This window comes from Epinephelus fuscoguttatus, linkage group LG17 (genome assembly GCF_011397635.1).
Source record: "Epinephelus fuscoguttatus linkage group LG17, E.fuscoguttatus.final_Chr_v1".
NCBI lineage: Eukaryota > Metazoa > Chordata > Actinopteri > Perciformes > Serranidae > Epinephelus > Epinephelus fuscoguttatus.
This window is the reverse complement of record NC_064768.1, coordinates 33359968-33376578: the sequence shown is the minus strand read 5'-3', so window position 1 is coordinate 33376578 and position 16611 is coordinate 33359968. Positions and strand designations below refer to the sequence as shown.

The window sequence follows — 16611 nt, the reverse complement described above, 5'->3', positions numbered from 1 at the left end:
CCTGCTTTCACATGGCAGTGTGCTTTAATTTACAATGATTATATATTGTAATTGGGATTTCTCTGGATTGTTTCTGCAGTTGTAGGTCGCCTCTTTAAAGTGTATTATGTAGCCTACTGCTGCCCTCTAGTGGAGATGTGGCTCCATTTCACAGTAACCACTTCAACTGTTCTTCATCTGATGAAAACCTGTTTCTACTTCAACAAGGCAGTCGTGCAAATGACAAAGTTATTTGATCTGTTTATTAACAATACCATGGAAATCACAGTCCTTCAATCTCAGCCAACCACAGCTGATTACAAAAAGGCGATATACCCAGAAAATAAAACAATACAAAGGTACAAACAACATATAAACATATTCCACAAGCAAAAAACACCAGTAAATCCCCACGACCCTGAACAGTATAAGCAGTTACAGATAATAAATGAATGAATGAAATTTAGTGCTTCTCCATGGAGTTAAACCTCACAAAGTCATAAGCAAAGAGCATTTTCACAGATTACATTTTGTGCACATTGCATTCATCACACCAGAGCCAAGTGTAAAGAGGTGGGAGGGTGAAGCCTGTCTGCATGTGTGACTGCTGTTTACTGTGGACTGATCCCTGTTGTGCAGCATGTCACTGCTTGTAGCTGTCAGTCACCATTCAGGCCGTCAGTGGTTTCCAGTTTCCCAGTGAAACCAGATGCTGATGAATGGGAAGTGTGACACCTTTGGACAGGGTCTGAAGAGGCCAGCAGTGTGTGTCGTTAAAGATGTGGTTACTGCGGTCACTCAGATTGTGGGTCAAACTGTCCTCATTGATCTCTGCACTGAGACAAGCGCCAGATACTTAGCCTATATTCTGCTGGCATTATAAGCAGTGATAGTGGGTAGCATTAGGTTAATCCACTTTTTTGTAGTTCATTTTGTATCATACTGTGCTTAATCCTTCAGAAATCAACAGTGGATAGACACACAGAGTATGGGGGAATAAAATGCTTGGGCTTTTAAAGGCCCTGCTTTTGGACCGAACCAATAATGACAGAGATTATCTGACAAAAAAACTTTAAAGCTGCATTTATCAATATTTTTATGTTATTTATGTCTATATAGAAGTGCCAAAAACTGCAGTACCGCCAGTGTCCACTTGAGGCTGGCTCCAAAAGCGAATCAATTCCCATAGACCTCCATGTTAAAATGCTCAACATATACAGCTGAAATAAACATGTTTACAACCTGGAACAAAAAACAGTTTTGGTCTCTATAGCTAATTTTCCTGTTCATGACAATTGTACAGAGGGTGAATTAAGACTTAAAGTTACGCATGTTTAAAATTATGCATTGGCAAGTTGCTACCCTGGTGACAATGTTGGTGACGTGATCGTGACGTAACCCAAGATTCACAGAGTGTACTATTTAGATGTGTTTTTAGTTTTAGTTTAGCCTAAAAAAGACCCTCTAAGGAGTCGGATGCTCAATTACTTCATTAAGTACTTTGTTTTTATGGTTGTAAGGTTGTTTTGCCAGCAAAAAAATTACATAGTCATTGGCATTATCACAGCTAAACAAAGCTATAAATGCACCGTGCTAACCAGGCTAGCAGCTAGTGTTAGGGTTAGCTCCACTCTCTCATAAAATATATGGTCACTTCTGGCTCCAAAAATCCAAGATGGCGACGGCCAAAATGCAAAACTCACAAATCAGTGGCTAACATCACAGTGGCCACGTCTATTATTTTATACACTCTACGATGTTACTGCGATCAAACTAAAGTGCTAAGTACTTTATCAGGAGTTGGTGGGGACCAAACCAGAGCTTAAAGCAGATGTTAGACTAACAGAAATGCTAAATGCTAACGTTGCTCTGTTTCGGCTAGATTTCTAAATTTCTAACTGCTTGCTGACACATTCACCATAAAAAAATTATACATCGATAACATGTTAAATTATACATCGATAACATGTTTGTTTGTTAAATTATTATTTTTTATTAGTATTTTTTTTTAAAACACTGGGTGGATATTAGGGTTGTAAATAATTTGATGAATGTGTACATATTTAATTTGGGTTGTAAATAAATTGGGGATAGTTGTTTGTATGTTTATATTTGGTTGTAAATTGATTTAAGAAACTGTTTAATTTATTAATAGATAAGTAAGAAAGGGGTAGGGTCATATAAGTTTTACTTCTACCTGCTCCTTTTCGGACACTGTTCTTTTTTGTTTGTATTCTGTTTTCTGTCTTTAAATTTTATTTTTTTTCTGTTCGAAATAAAATAAATAAATTCATTCATTCATTCATTCATGTTTTGATGACAGCTCGTCCCCAAGTGGCCAAACAAATTAGCACTGCTTCATGCAGTTTCGTGGGATGTTTGAGCTTGGGGAAAGGTTTCCATTAAATAACAGCTTCATTTGATTTAAATTTTGATTAGAAATTTGACATTTGCTTCCTACCACTAAAAAACCCTCAGGAGAGTTTGAAACAGTTGGAATTTATTTATTACTGTAATAAATAATGTGTAATATTGACTCGAATATTGACGTGCTAAAACGCTCCCAAATCACATATTTCATTCCAGGAAAGGTGCGGGAAAGTTTTGGGAGATTACAGACATGTACAATCAAGAATCACCCCAAAAATTCTGCTTTAAATTTGGCAATTTTCATGCAAAATATAAAAAAACACGTTAATTGCTACTGGGGGAATAAAACTGCTGCAATACTTGGGGAGAAACAAAGCACAGAACACATTTTCAGGTAGTCCACTTTATTTGAAAATTCATCCTATGAATATCACAAAAAAAGTAAGTCAAATAAAAACATAGGAATGTCATGTAACAAAGCTGTACCATTTACGGGGTCTTTGAGGAGGCAGAGCAGCACACGTGCTCTCAACATCAGGTCATTCTCGTTATTAACGAACAAAAACTCATCACAGTAAAACCACGAGGCATTTGTTTTGTTTTGTAAAATATAAATACATCATAAATAACACCAACACAGTAACTGCTCATATCACTGCAGTTAAAAAGGTAGCTTGAAGGTAACAAAGTGCAAATAGTCAAACAGGGCTTCAAGTCACTGCACTTGGATCACGAGGGTTTCATCGAGCATAATGAGGAACTCACCTTCAAATTACACAGCGTGACAAGTGACTGTCACGCTTTGCCTTTCAGCAGATGGAGAACAATGCTGACAGGCTCGGCTGTAATTAGCAGGCCTGTGTGTGACAGCGCTGATGGAGCACTTGTGCATTATCTGTCCATCTCTCTCTAGTAAGACAAAGCTGTTGTGAACCACCCTGCTTTCACCATCTCTCAGTAACAACTCTTTTTTAATGCCTACATCTGTAATACAAAAATAGTAACCCTAAGTGTATCTAGAGGGGAAAAGTGCTTAAGAGACAGATATAAAACATCAGGTAAGTACACTTAGATCATAGGTGTGTGAAAGAAAGACAACAATCCTTACATTACTAGATCAATACAGTTTAGTCCACGATTTGAAAATTCATCACTGAGATATCACAACACAGTGTAATGAAATCAAATAACAGGCTTGGTGTCATGTAGCTAAAAGCTGTAATTTACTGGTGGTAGCTTTAGTGCTAGGGCTAGCACGCTTCCTTCTGCAAGGTGATACAGTTGGTGGGTGTTATCAGTAGATAGAAAAAGTTCCTACGTGAAACTACTCACAACAGATTCTGTGGATTATCGTGAGTAATCATGTCATGACTTCTGAAAATGTATTTTTTGGCACGACAAACCAAGTAACAGCTAGTTCCATTATATTCAAATGAAGGCAGACATCTCTACGGTCGGTACCAACTCACACGAAAAGAATCTAAACTGATAAACAGCACTACAGGTAAGAGGAAAAATAAGTATTTTTGATTTAAGGGGGAGAAACGACCCTTTAATATGTGTTTAAAATAAACCAATTTAAGGGATTTTCTCGTTCATGTGATGCGTTTATGTTAAAAATGGCACACATACATTTGTCCAATTTTTAAGTCTTAACTATTAATATAACCCTAATCACAGTCAGGCTCTAATCCAGGTCATCATGGGACATTAAAACTCTCTTTTAAAAACCACAAACTGAGTATCAGAAACTGCCACATAAAAAAATGGCACCAAGAATTTTCGAAAATTCCAATTTTAGTATCAGTAAAGCAAACCAGGTATTGTCTTGGCACTGGGAAACAAAATGAACCACATTCAGCCCTAAACACACAACACACTGAAACGATTGTCTTGGTGATCCCGACTGTGTCAGTGAACAAATCACTGGGTGATAACAGGTTTTTAATTCAAAGCTAACGTGAGATTAAACTAATGTATCTGTCTAACACAACTCTACACTACATGCAGCATGCTGCTCTGATCACACACTGTACTACCATGCACGATGACGGTGTTGAGGCATGTGGGCCGTGGCTGGCAGTGCTCTGACAGACTGTATTCAGGTTTAATCAGGTTTGTACGTTGGCATGGAGCGGGCTCAGACGATGCTCTTGAGCTCTTCGTCAGTCAGCTGGTTGACCTCCATGATTTTCACCAGCTGCTTGGCATACTTCACCTGGTCCTTCATGAAGAGTGGGATGTGGACTTTGTCCATCTGAGCCAGCACTTTGAGGCGGTCGACATCTTCGAATGACACCTGAGCCCACAGGAAAACAGAAGAGATAGAATCAGCAGCCTGGTGCGCTGTGACTCGAAAACAGAATTATGATGTGGAAATGCAACCAGAATAATTAACGACTTTAAATACGTAAAACAAAACTAAGAGTTTACAGTCATGCTAGCAGCTTTGTTAGCTCAGTGGTGCTTTGGGCTCAATGCTAATGCCACCATACTAACATGGTCACAATGAGAAATATTGAAATTGATGTTTAGTCAGTCAAGTTATCAGTGACTGTTTCTGATTTAATGGCAATCAATCAATCAATCAATCAATTTTATTTATAAAGCCCAATATCACAAATCACAATTTGCCTCACAGGGCTTTACAGCATACGACATCCCTCTGTCCTTAAGACCCTCACAGCGGATAAGGAAAAACTCCCCAAAAAAACCCCTTTAACGGGGGAAAAAAACGGTAGAAACCTCAGGAAGAGCAACTGAGGAGGGATCCCTCTTCCAGGACGGACAGACGTGCAATAGATGTTGTACAGAACAGATCAACATGATAAATTAACAGTAATAGTTCGTACAATATGTTGAAAGTATGTATTAATACCTGGCAGTATACATGTGTGACAATAATATGTGTGTAATAACAGAAGAAGTATGACTAATGACTAATGATGGCAGCAGCAGCAGGAGGCATCTAGCGGGACCACGGCAGCAGCACAACCACACACGTCACGCTGTCCAGGCACCGCTGTGATATGAGTTAATCTGAGAGACAGTGGAGCACAAAGGCTCCGGAGAAGAAGCCGAGTTAGTGACATCCAGAATGGCCGGGTTAGCTAGATGCAGTAATAGGATACGAGAGAGAGAGAGAGAGAGAAGGAGAGAAGGTGCCCGGTGTATTATCCAATTGTTGTGGAGACATTTCAGCCTGGACACGAGTGGTGAACTGAACCGACCGGCACTGCCATTTCTAGACCCACGCGTCACTCAGGGCTGATATTATCTTTCAGTTCAAAATAAAATTAATTGGTGAAAAGTGTAAATGTGAGTGATAACCTGGATTGTTCCTCTGCCCTGAAACAACTGTTGTTGCTAAAAACACATCACTTCTTACATCAGATTCAACATCCACAGCTGTAATGAGCACCAGTTTAATCATCAGTGCGATCAGCTCCTCTGATGCAGAAGAACACGGTCTATTCCCTCCTTAGAGAGGTTATTATATAAGTCTCACTCTGACTCGCTTTCCATTGATTCTACTCAACGTCTGAACTGTAACCATCTTCTGTGATAACTTTTATTTCATGTGACTGAATGTCACAAATGATTTTGTTCTGCCGTTACTTTCTACTCTAGTGGGGTCGTAGCAGAATTGGTAGAGAGGAGAAGATACTATTAGAAACATGATGTCACTGATGGAAAGGAAAGTAGCTTTACGTAACTGACAGGGAAGTCAGATAAGGAGTCTATGCACCTTCCAACAGAACACTTCCAGCACACCAATAACGTCTTACATGTTTCTCTGATACAGAGCGACCATCATCATTTCTGAATGACATTAGAGAAGAAGCTGTACATACACCAGCCAAGATGGAAAAAGAAGCAGCTTACTAGTCAGAAGGTCGGTGGTTTAATCCCTGGCTCCTGCAGTCTACGTGACAAAGTGTCCTGGGGCAGGATACTGAACCTAAAATTGCTGATTTTCATGTGACTGTTTTTGGATGAACACCTTGTAATGTAGCCTCAGCCAAGAATCTGCGAATGGGTGAATGGTGCTTGTGCTGAATTGCTAAAGCTAAGACTAGAAAAACAATACATAAATGTAGTCCGTTTCCATATGTACCTCAAAGGGGGAAAGCATGTGCTAGTTTTTACCGTTTTGTATGCTGTTACGTGAAACGCTCTGGTGTTTAGAAACATGAATTCCCTGGGTCAGAGGGGTTTGTTGAGGAGTGAGAGTAAATCCTACATCAGACTAAAGATTCATGTCAAGACAAAGCTGTCGTAGATCAGTGTAGCTGTGCGAACTGGCCATTCTCAGCTCGGCTGGCTGACGGCGACTGAGCTTGTCAAGTCGCCAGGGGCTGGTTTCAGAACGTGCTTCAACACCCAGTCACCTTGTAGCAAAGTCAGCTTGTTAAGTCAGTTACAAACTTTTAGCAGATGGCATGTTCACTTGTTGTGGCATTCTCTGACCACAGCCCTCCGTCCAAGCTCGAGTCCGTCTTATCTACATCTCCTCGGCTGTTGATGTGTTGGTCTCCGTCCTCCTGGGGTTGCCTGGCTATTTAAAAATGGCGGGTTTGTGCAGGATGACCTGTGTTGTGTAAGTGACGATTCTTTCTAACCAATCATTGGTCTGCTCTAATCTACCTTCACCCTCTGGTATCAGATCAGCTTGCTTGAAACCTCGGCTGAGATGGTACCAAAAAAAGTACCAGATACTCTCCACAACTTTTGCTAATGGACAACCAAAAAGAGAACGTCAAGTTGAGTGGCGCCTTGCCGCACTACGCAGTGGAAATGCAGCATATACTTGGCCTTACAACTGTTTATATGGTTGTGTTTAAGACCTTTTTTTGTGGACTTTCAGAACACATCACGGACATTTCAACAGCCAGTTACTGACTAAAGAGGAGAAAGTAGTAGCAGGGCGGAACAGCCATCAACTTAAAGGGATAGTGCACCCAAAAATGAAAATTCAGCCATTATCTACTCACCCATATGCCAAGGGAGGCCCAGGTGAAGTTTTAGAGTCTCCATTAGGTGGAGTTGTGTTGCTGCCCCCTCTCCCCCTGGATCTCCGCAAGTGATGTAATCAGTAAACTAACTAAAAGCACCAGATGGAGATAGTTGAGCTACCTCACCTTTCCTAGAGCCATCAGCAGTGGGAAGTTGATCTGATCTCTGTATCTCAGGATCCTTAGGACACCATCCAGGTAGACCTGGTCTTTAATGTAGCACCCTGCAATGTGAGAGGTGGGAAGAGAAGACCAATAAAAGTCAGATATACCAATTTTTAAAGGCTAATATTACCTCTGTAGTTTGAATTTTATATTCAATGTATCACATGTGAATCACTTTGATTTTGTTGTCTTTGCATTACATGTGTAATCAACATTAGCTGCGTATATCAACAAACTCTCTATCCAGTGACATAGTGACCTGGCTGTGCTGTATCGATCTGGCCCCTCTTGGCTCGGACGCAGTAGTCCCAGCGAGTGTTGGGGTCCTGGACAAAGCGCCCCAGGTCATGAAAGAGCTGACAGAAGGACATGTGGCTGGCCTGGTAGACGGTGTAGTAGAGCAGGGCAGCGCGCCACAGTGTGGGGTCTTTCCTGAAGAGGACACTGTGGATGCTGGCCAGGCCCTCCTCTGTGGGGTTCACAGGCTTCAGGTTGTACTTCTTCCTGTTGCTCCTCCACGGCTGGTGGCGGTTGTTGATGCCACGGAAATAATGTGTGCCTGGTGGACAGAGACGAGGACTATTTATATGGCTGCATTTAAGCTTAACTACGAGACAACTTTATGACTAGCAACATCAAATAGATCCATGAATACTGGATGACATCAAATCAGACCTGTGATTATACAGGTTAATGTCTTATAGTTAAATTTAAATGATTTTCCATTTCTCCAGTGACCTCCAGGTGCCCCACATTAGCAATAAAACAAACCACTGTACCCACCGATCTCATGCCTCAGCATGCCTTCTAGCCAGTGCTCTCGGGCAGTGGAGATGTTGATGGTCAGTGTGGGTCTGCTGTTCACCACTGTCATGGAGCCTCTGGACAGAAGTTCATCTGTCACCCGGACGACAATCTATCAACAGATCAATTATTCAATGTTAGTTTTCAGCTGTTTTTTTTTTTTTTTTTTAATTTAGCGTAAGGATGTGCCTGGGAAGAAGGATGTCTCGGCCTTTGGTGCAACAACGAAATCAATCACTTTTATTTGTCTCATACACATTAAAGTGTAGACACCCGACCCCAGCCCAACAGGCCCCGATGGGTCGAGACGTGTTCAGATGATGTTCGGGTCTGGGTTGGGGTACAAATGACGGACCTACTGTCTGTGTTGGTCGACCTCTTGTTCAGCGCTGGGGTTTGTGACCTACATGACAACACATAAACGCACCACATGGGCTATTTCAGCCGGTAGTTATTTTTGTAAGTTAACGTTAGTTAGCTAACAACAGAGAATGTCAAACAAACTTTGTCATCACCCAACGTTACCAGAAGCCCAGTGTATTTGCTTGGGGCATTCTGGTCTTTCCAGCTACGGGAAGAACCACTGAACAGAGGAGGACAGCACTGTAGCCGTCAACGGTGGATGTTATCACTTCCCTCCACAATAACTCCAGGTGCCACTTCTGTATTCACTGTATACAGGCAAGCTGTAACCATGGTAACAGTGCTTCTGTGCAGTAACTGTATTAGGCTCAGGTTGGGTTTGGGCAGAAATATACCGCCTAAGCCGCACTCTCATACACAGTTACACACAGTACAACGTGTAGTGAAATTCTTAAGTACCAAGCTCCAGAAAGAATGCAGAATGCTGTCGAATAAAATAGAAAAAGAAAAATATAAAATACTAAGTTCAGTCTGATTCACAGCGTCCAGCAAATCTGTCAGAGGGGTGGGACTGACCTGTTGTTCAGGAAGTATTGATAGTTTTTATTCTTTTTTATATGACTGCATGACAATTAAATGTCCAGTGAGAAGGATTTAGTGGCATCTAGCTGTGAGGGTGCAGACTGCAACCAACTGAAACTTTGCCAATGTGTGGAGTGTTGTTGACATGACTGCTTCCTCACGTATCTCCAGCCTTCTTGTGACTGTGCGCACGTTGCATCCTGTTCTGCCTGCATGTGTTCTGTTTATACCACACTAAGTGTCTGCGTAGGGGGACATATTCAGACACATGTAGTCGGTGTTTGTGTGAAACTAAATTTTGGGATGCACGTCCGCAATTATGTCAGCGTGACAGATGTGGACAGATGATAAAACTGACGTGCAGACCCTTACATGTTCTTGTCGCCATAGAGATGCTGAAAAAAACATTTTACATAAATTAAATATGTGCTTCTATCATTTTTATCTGGGCTAAACAAAATGGTTTTGGGTTTTCAGGTTGGTTTCTCCTTTAATGCTAATCACTCGTGTTTTCTATTCACAGTCTAGCATGTCTAAGCCCATTAGTGCTCTACAAAGCATACACAAGGTGCGTATATGTGGTGTAATGTGTTCAGTGGAACATTAATAACTTGATGATGTAACATGTATTTGTTGATGCTTACATAAACACAGCTCTGCACAAGCAAACCGCAGGATGACTTCAGTGAAGTGGTGGCTTTTTGTAAGGTCTTACTTGTCCCTGGAGCTCATTCACTTTGATGCCCTGCTGTGTGCTGCTCTGCAGTGATGATGTACAAATCCAGCATGACACAGACTGCAGCGTGCAGCTGAACAAAAATACCAGCTCCAAATTACAGCATCTTAATGATGTGTTTTGACTGTGTGTGTATGCTCGACAGTGGAAATTGTCAGACTTGTGTTTGTGTGTTTGTCCTTGCGTTTGAATCAAACTGTGAGTGTGTATAAAAAGCATCTCTATTTTCAAATATAGGCCCGAGTCCCCTTGTCCTCTTACCTCCCCCAAGCAACCCTCCCTCTCCATGTATTTCTTGACAATGTCCAAGATGCGACTCTCGGTGAGGAGGTTGCCCCCTGTGGCCTTTTCAAACTTCTCATAGCTGCCATATCGCTGTAATGCATGCTCCATGATGTTCACCGCCTGCAAGAGATGAGAAATTCATAATGAACGTGACCATTGTCTTTGACACTTCCTGTTGTTGTTGCTATGGACATGCAGTACTTGGCAACATGGCAATAACTGCTACGTTAATAAAAAGAAGTAAGCTCAAACCCACATAACGACAAGCAGAAAATCAGACAGATAGTGTGGACAGTTGCACCACATTATCAATAAACTGTGCACTTAATGGACATGAACTACGTCGTCTTGCTGTAGTGTGGGTATCAGTGGTGAAAAAAGGTTGAGTCTGACTTTCTCTGGATAAGTTCTTGCTTTTTAAGAGACAGATCATGTTTTACATTTCGAATCATGTCCAGTATATAAAAGATCTTCCTTCACACTGCTTTAAACTGTCAAAGCTGTGAGTAATGATGTCACCCTACAAATGCCATAAATACACCGTAAGACAAATGTGATTAAAGTGACAGTCTTCTTTTGAAGTTCAAAACAGACAAAGAGAACATGACAAACTAGGGCAGAGTCCTGGAAAGAAAAGAAAAGAAAAGAAAAGCACAAGCATCCTCCACTGGATCACTTTACTGCATTTCCTATTGATCCTACTCACTCTGTCTTACTGTCTGTGTACTTGTGTTACTAATGGGGCCAGCAACACAACACCACTGGGCTGTCTTCCTGTTTACTAGAAAAAGATCTGACCTCATACTCTAATGCATTTATATGTGTGGTGCATGCATTTGAATTCTTGTTTTTGGAAATACTCTGTGATTCTTCTTCTCTTACTGTGAATGTTGACTTAAGACATCCATTTAGGCAGTTTTTTAATGAATCCTCCAGTGTTTGCTAAACAAAGTCTGGAGCATTTGTACCCTGAAAGGATTCATCCCAGCGACTTTCCACTCTCTCACACTGCATCAGCTCTGATCGACCCTGAGGCTGAACAGCATTGGCATCAAGTCTCTCTGATCACAGAATCCAGCTTGACTGTTGGCATGTGGAGGTTGCTGATCTCAAACCAGCCAGCTCAGCACCAGCCTCAGGCACTAGGGGCATTGTTGTAGATGTGATGAACGACATGTCACTGCCTCTGGGCCTGAAAATGGTCGACTTTTGCAAATGTACTTTATTTTTTCAGCATTATTATACCTCTGATACAGCACTACAGATCCTGGTGAAAATTGCCAGTCCTGCTTTTGACTGTGATGATCAAAGTTGAAAGCTCATTTCCATTGATCTTCCATTTAGAATCAATATTGTGACACCCCTAGATCCTATGGTGATGAATTACTGGCAACCTTGAGGCAAAAATTAACAAGCTGAAATTGAAGTCTAATACTGAGACTCTCTTTTTAAATCTGTTTTGCTCTACACCAACTACTGAGAAAAAAATTCTGGCTCTTTAGCTGCTAAAATTTGTGGTTTAGACACATGATGCACAGTGGGTTTATCAGCTACTGGAAACTAGGCTGATGAGACGGGTGAGAGAGAATCAAAACAGAAAATTTGCAAAATTAAACAACAACAAAAACAGCAAAACGATTGGCTGAGAGATGCTAAAAGGGGCAAATGCAGAGTTGATATTTCTCTCTGAGTTCATCACAGTGAGCTCTTTCATATTTCACCAAGTCATTTGATCCATTATTAATATAAAAAATACTGATTAGCAACTTCATACAAAAATAAAAGTCTGGTGGAGATATTGAGTCATCTTACTATGTAATGACGAAAACTCTGTCTGTGTGTCTGTTCCATGTTTTTCTCCTCACTGACTTGGTCAATCCATGTGAAATTTGGCACAGTGGTAGAGGGTCATGGGAGGATGTGAATGAAGCAATATTACATCAATTGGCCAAAGGGGGGCGCTATAGCAACTGATTGAAATTGCAAACTTTGAATGGGCATATCTCATGCCCCGTATGTCGTAGAGACATGAAACTTTGCACAGAGATGCCTCTCCTCATGAGGAACAAATTTGTCTCAAGAACCCATAACTTCCAGTTATATAGATTTTCCGCCATTTTGAATTTTCTGAAAAACACTTCAAATGGATCTCTTCCTAGGAAGTTTGAGCGCTCTGCATGAAACTGGGTGAACATAATCTAGGGACCAAGATCTAAAGTTCCCTCTTGGCAAAAGTTGGAAAACTTACTAAAACTGAGCTTCCATAAGGCAATGAATATTGCGGAGGGCGTGGCTCATCACATAAAGGTGTATAACATCTCAAGGGTTTCACCCATCACCACGCAACTTTGTAGACATATGACCACAAATAATCTGAGGGGACCCCTCCATTATTGACCCCATCAAACAAAATGGGGGCGCTAGAGAGCTCATTTCTTATCTAGGCCTAACCGCCATATCGATTTTTACTAAACTTGGTAGATATGTAGAACAGGATGCCTCAAGGTGACTGGAGAAATTTAACTCTAATTGGCAACTGGGTGGCGCTATAACAACAGAAAAATGCTTCCAAATGGCTAAAATGCGTCCGATCGCTGTGGCTCCCCCTGTGGACCAATGTTGTTGTTTTTTTTCCCTAATTTTTGGTATGACTAAGTCATGGTATGGTATGCTGTACATAATCACGGAAACTGTCAGTGTGTCATTCTGTCAGTCAGTCATTCTGTCTGTACCACGTTTTTCAAAAACTCTGTCTGAATACACTGCTCTTCTTAATGGGTTCAGTTGACTATTTAATCTGCGATTTCCTATGACCTGTATCCCAAACACACACCATGAAACTGTACGTGGGTAAATGTGCACTCAATGGGTATGGACTAGTCATATTTAATTGATGCTCTTGTCTTAAAAGCAATCAAACTACACATTTATAAAGTCTTAAAAAATACTAAAATCAACCTTTAAAACAAACACCATGTGTAACTTTTCAATCATATAATGTAAATTTTCTGCTGGCTGGTAAAAATTTTGAGAAAAGGACATTCTTTCAGTGTCCACGGTGACATATACAGGTAGATACATACAGTCCTATCACAGAGATATTCATTGCAGGAGATCCCCACTTTGTCTGCACCTCCTACAATGTTAAATATCAGTGTACAAGAAATTTATCAGTTTTTTTCTGACATTAAACTGGTATTATAAGGTGTGATAAAACGCACTGTTTATTTTCTATTGTCTGTCTCACCCACACAATCCTTAGTCTGCCAAGTTTTCCAAAGCATAGTCACTGCTAATTATTAGAAGTTAACAATTGTTTTACCCAAAAACGTTACAATATGGAGTTGTTGGGAGTGTTACGACACATCCCAAATGATGACATAGCTGTTTGGTAGGAAGACAACCAAGAAACACATTAAATTGCAATAAAGTCAGACCAACCAAACAAAATAAGCCAAACACACACCCTTACCTGTTTCAGGAAGCGATCTGAGGCATTGTTATGCCGTGCCAGGATACGTGGACAAACTGGGTTGCTGTATTCAAACTGCGGATTATAGCTGAAGTTAGACTGGAAAAACTTGGCCTTCTCTTTCTTGACATTAGATGGCCTGATGGCTGAAAGGATGCAGATCTTGGTGTTGTTTGCTTCCTGTGTAATCACTGCTTTGTGCAACGACGGGGGTTTAGTGCGAGGGGAACTGGGGATGTGTATCTTCCTGAGCTGTGGGACTGTATGAGGGGTTAGGCCCATGCGGCTGCCCTCCACTGCAATGTTCTGTGCTGGTTTAGAGAGATGGGAGTTGCCTGAGTGAACACGATTTGTTTGTGCAGGTTTCCCACCTACTTCTGGAGCATGCAACTTTTTAGGAGCCATGGCCGGGCGGTTTCTTCTACTGAATGTTGTGCCACATTTCACTGATGTTTTTGGCCTCCTGTACGGGGACTGTTTTGGACTCTTCTCCTTCTCCTTAGCCTGCAGCGGGATTTTGTAGCTGCTGCAGGTAGTGCTGAAGAGGTCTAGGACGCTGGAAGAAGTCTTCTCCAGGTACACTTGGCTGGGACTCAGTGCGTTGTCAGCAGAGTTTAAGATGTACTTTTTGGACATTTCGACTTCTTGCCAGTGGAGTATTTCTGAAAGAAGTAAGATAAGAGACCAAGGAAGGACAGTGAATGTTTGCTGCTAATTTTAGGATCACCGTCACGTGCAAACCTCAGGATAGCTTGATCAAGTAATCTGCTTATCAAGGCAGGATAAAATTAGATCTATTGCAGTGCCAAGACAAAAATAGCTATTATAACTTGTAATCAAAAGTGATGAACAGTGTTTTAACATCTCTATAAGCAATGCTTTTTTACAATCATAATGATGTGATCTGACTCAAATAAATCTGATTCAGTTTCACAAGTCAGTATACTGCTGTCACAGAGGAAATCATCCTGTCCCAAGAGACTAGCAGTAAAGCACAGGAGTCAGAGTGCAGGGCATTGCAGTTTCCAGTAAGGTGACCTGGAACATCATCAGTAAGAGTGGGCTCTCTGTTCGGACGGGAGCACTGAGGCGGAATCCATGCAGCCACAGACAGCACAAACTAATGACCTCGGCAGCACAGTGCTGATTGAAAGACGGATGAGGACAAATTGGAGCTTCATTGGCTTGCTCAGCCACCAAATCAAATACTATTACCTAACACATCAGCTGGTATCTCATCACTCAGTCGGTTTCACCTGATAAAATAGGCTGCAATCACATCATATTGTAGGCAAACCCAGATTCCTATCTAATGGATACTGGGTGCATGTAAAGGTTAATTTAAGAAACTTTCATCCCTGTTACCATTTATGAAATCAAAGTTATGACAGCAAACACAGTCACAAACATTAACGTTCAGCTGCACAACAAAATGAATCAATGTTCAACGACTCCATCTCATTCATCACCATTTATCAAAATATAAAAGCACTATTGATTTGAAGCACATGACTAGCGTGAGTCAGCACTGAGTCATCTCTCTAGAAATCATCCTCAAATCTTTACAACACAATTATACAGGATACAGTGAGTTAAACAGCACACTGAGCAGTGCAGGTTATATTTAATACAATATAACAAATCCATGCTTTCTTAAAATACATTCATTATTTTGTGTTCACGAAAGTTTCCCTGGTAATAATAAGTTTATTGGGTCCACAGTAGCTTACAGGGGCTCATATTTCAACTTGGCTACTTGCTCTAACCAAGCTATAACTAGCTAGTGCTAGCTTCAAAACGTTAAGTACTTTTAACAATGACGTTATTACTATTATTAAGGTATTACAGTTAGTTATTATTGCGTTGGATATGTTGTTAATCATCTAGGTAACTGAGCACACACCTACAGTCACAAGAAAATAAGAGAAACACAAGATTCAAGGTTGTTACCTGTTACTTTTATTGAGTCCAGCATCCTCTGAGAAGGTCTCAGTAAGAACCGTTAATATTCTTCGAGGAGCGCTGCGGCTGATAAAGTAGCTAAATTAGCCGGCTAATGTTGAAACCCGACGGGTACAGCTAGTTGGTTGTAGAGTCTATGTGTCAGACATTCAGTGACATGTCTTTAAAGCATTTAATTAATATACCTGAGCCGACATTAGGCGGTCTGTCTTCTCTGAGCCGCAGCAAAACTGACGCCCGTCAAGCTCTCTGTGTGGTAGACCCTGCACTGACTGATCTGTTTCCATGGTTTCGTTGTTAACTACGCATTACGCGTGAGTGGTCATGGGAAATGAAGTCCCTCGGCGAATAAATTGAGACATTTTTGAGAAAATATAAGAGTTTGGGCTAAAATAGCCGAAGATTCATAAGTTATTTGCAATTGAACACTAAGCTATTGTCAGTGGATTCAGTTTAGCGGTCCTATGATCCAACCATAGACATTTGTTGCTATTTGACGCCATAATTGTAGTTTTCTGTGCACTGATTGCGTCTGCTAGCTTTTATTAAAACCAACCCATGAACATTTAAAGAAGACCACAACAGTTCAATTCAGCAGATAATAATAATAATGAATATTATTATTTTTATAATAATAATAATAATAATAATACTTATTATTACTATTAGTAGCAACAGTAGTAGCAGTAGTATTGGAGACATATAATTAATATTATTATTATTACATACACACTAGCCTAATTATAATTTTTTAAAAAAGCAAAAAAATAAATAAGGCAGCAAGACTTTTTTTGGCAGCATAAAAAAAACGATGTAAGAAAGAGTGGGCTAATGACATCACACTACACTAACACACTTGACACACTTGAAACTGGTCC

At 40.8% G+C, this 16611-nt stretch overlaps 1 protein-coding gene across 1 annotated transcript; it reads right to left on the bottom strand.

Annotated features, from left to right (window-relative positions):
* Positions 1-3608: 3608 nt before the first annotated feature.
* On the bottom strand, positions 3609-16000 carry kiaa0895 (KIAA0895 ortholog). The gene is made up of 7 exons (XM_049602778.1): positions 15722-16000; positions 13772-14433; positions 10276-10419; positions 8313-8445; positions 7789-8088; positions 7491-7588; positions 3609-4648 (listed from the first exon to the last, which is right to left on the bottom strand). The coding sequence occupies exons 1-7, from the start codon at positions 15744-15746 to the stop codon at positions 4490-4492; spliced, it is 1521 nt and encodes a 506-aa protein (XP_049458735.1). The 5' UTR covers positions 15747-16000; the 3' UTR covers positions 3609-4489.
* Between the last annotated feature and the right edge of the window lie 611 nt (positions 16001-16611).

What these genes read in the sequence shown, in the direction of transcription:
- kiaa0895 (XM_049602778.1), bottom strand. Translation starts at nt 15,746, where the DNA reads ATGCTGGACTCAATAAAAGTAACAG. An exon ending in GGGAGGGTTGCTTGGGGGAG is followed by an intron (nt 8,446 to 10,275) that starts GTAAGAGGACAA and finishes ATCTGTTGATAG; the next exon opens with ATTGTCGTCCGGGTGACAGA. An exon ending in TGCTGATGGCTCTAGGAAAG is followed by an intron (nt 4,649 to 7,490) that starts GTGAGGTAGCTC and finishes CTGTGGGCTCAG; the next exon opens with GTGTCATTCGAAGATGTCGA.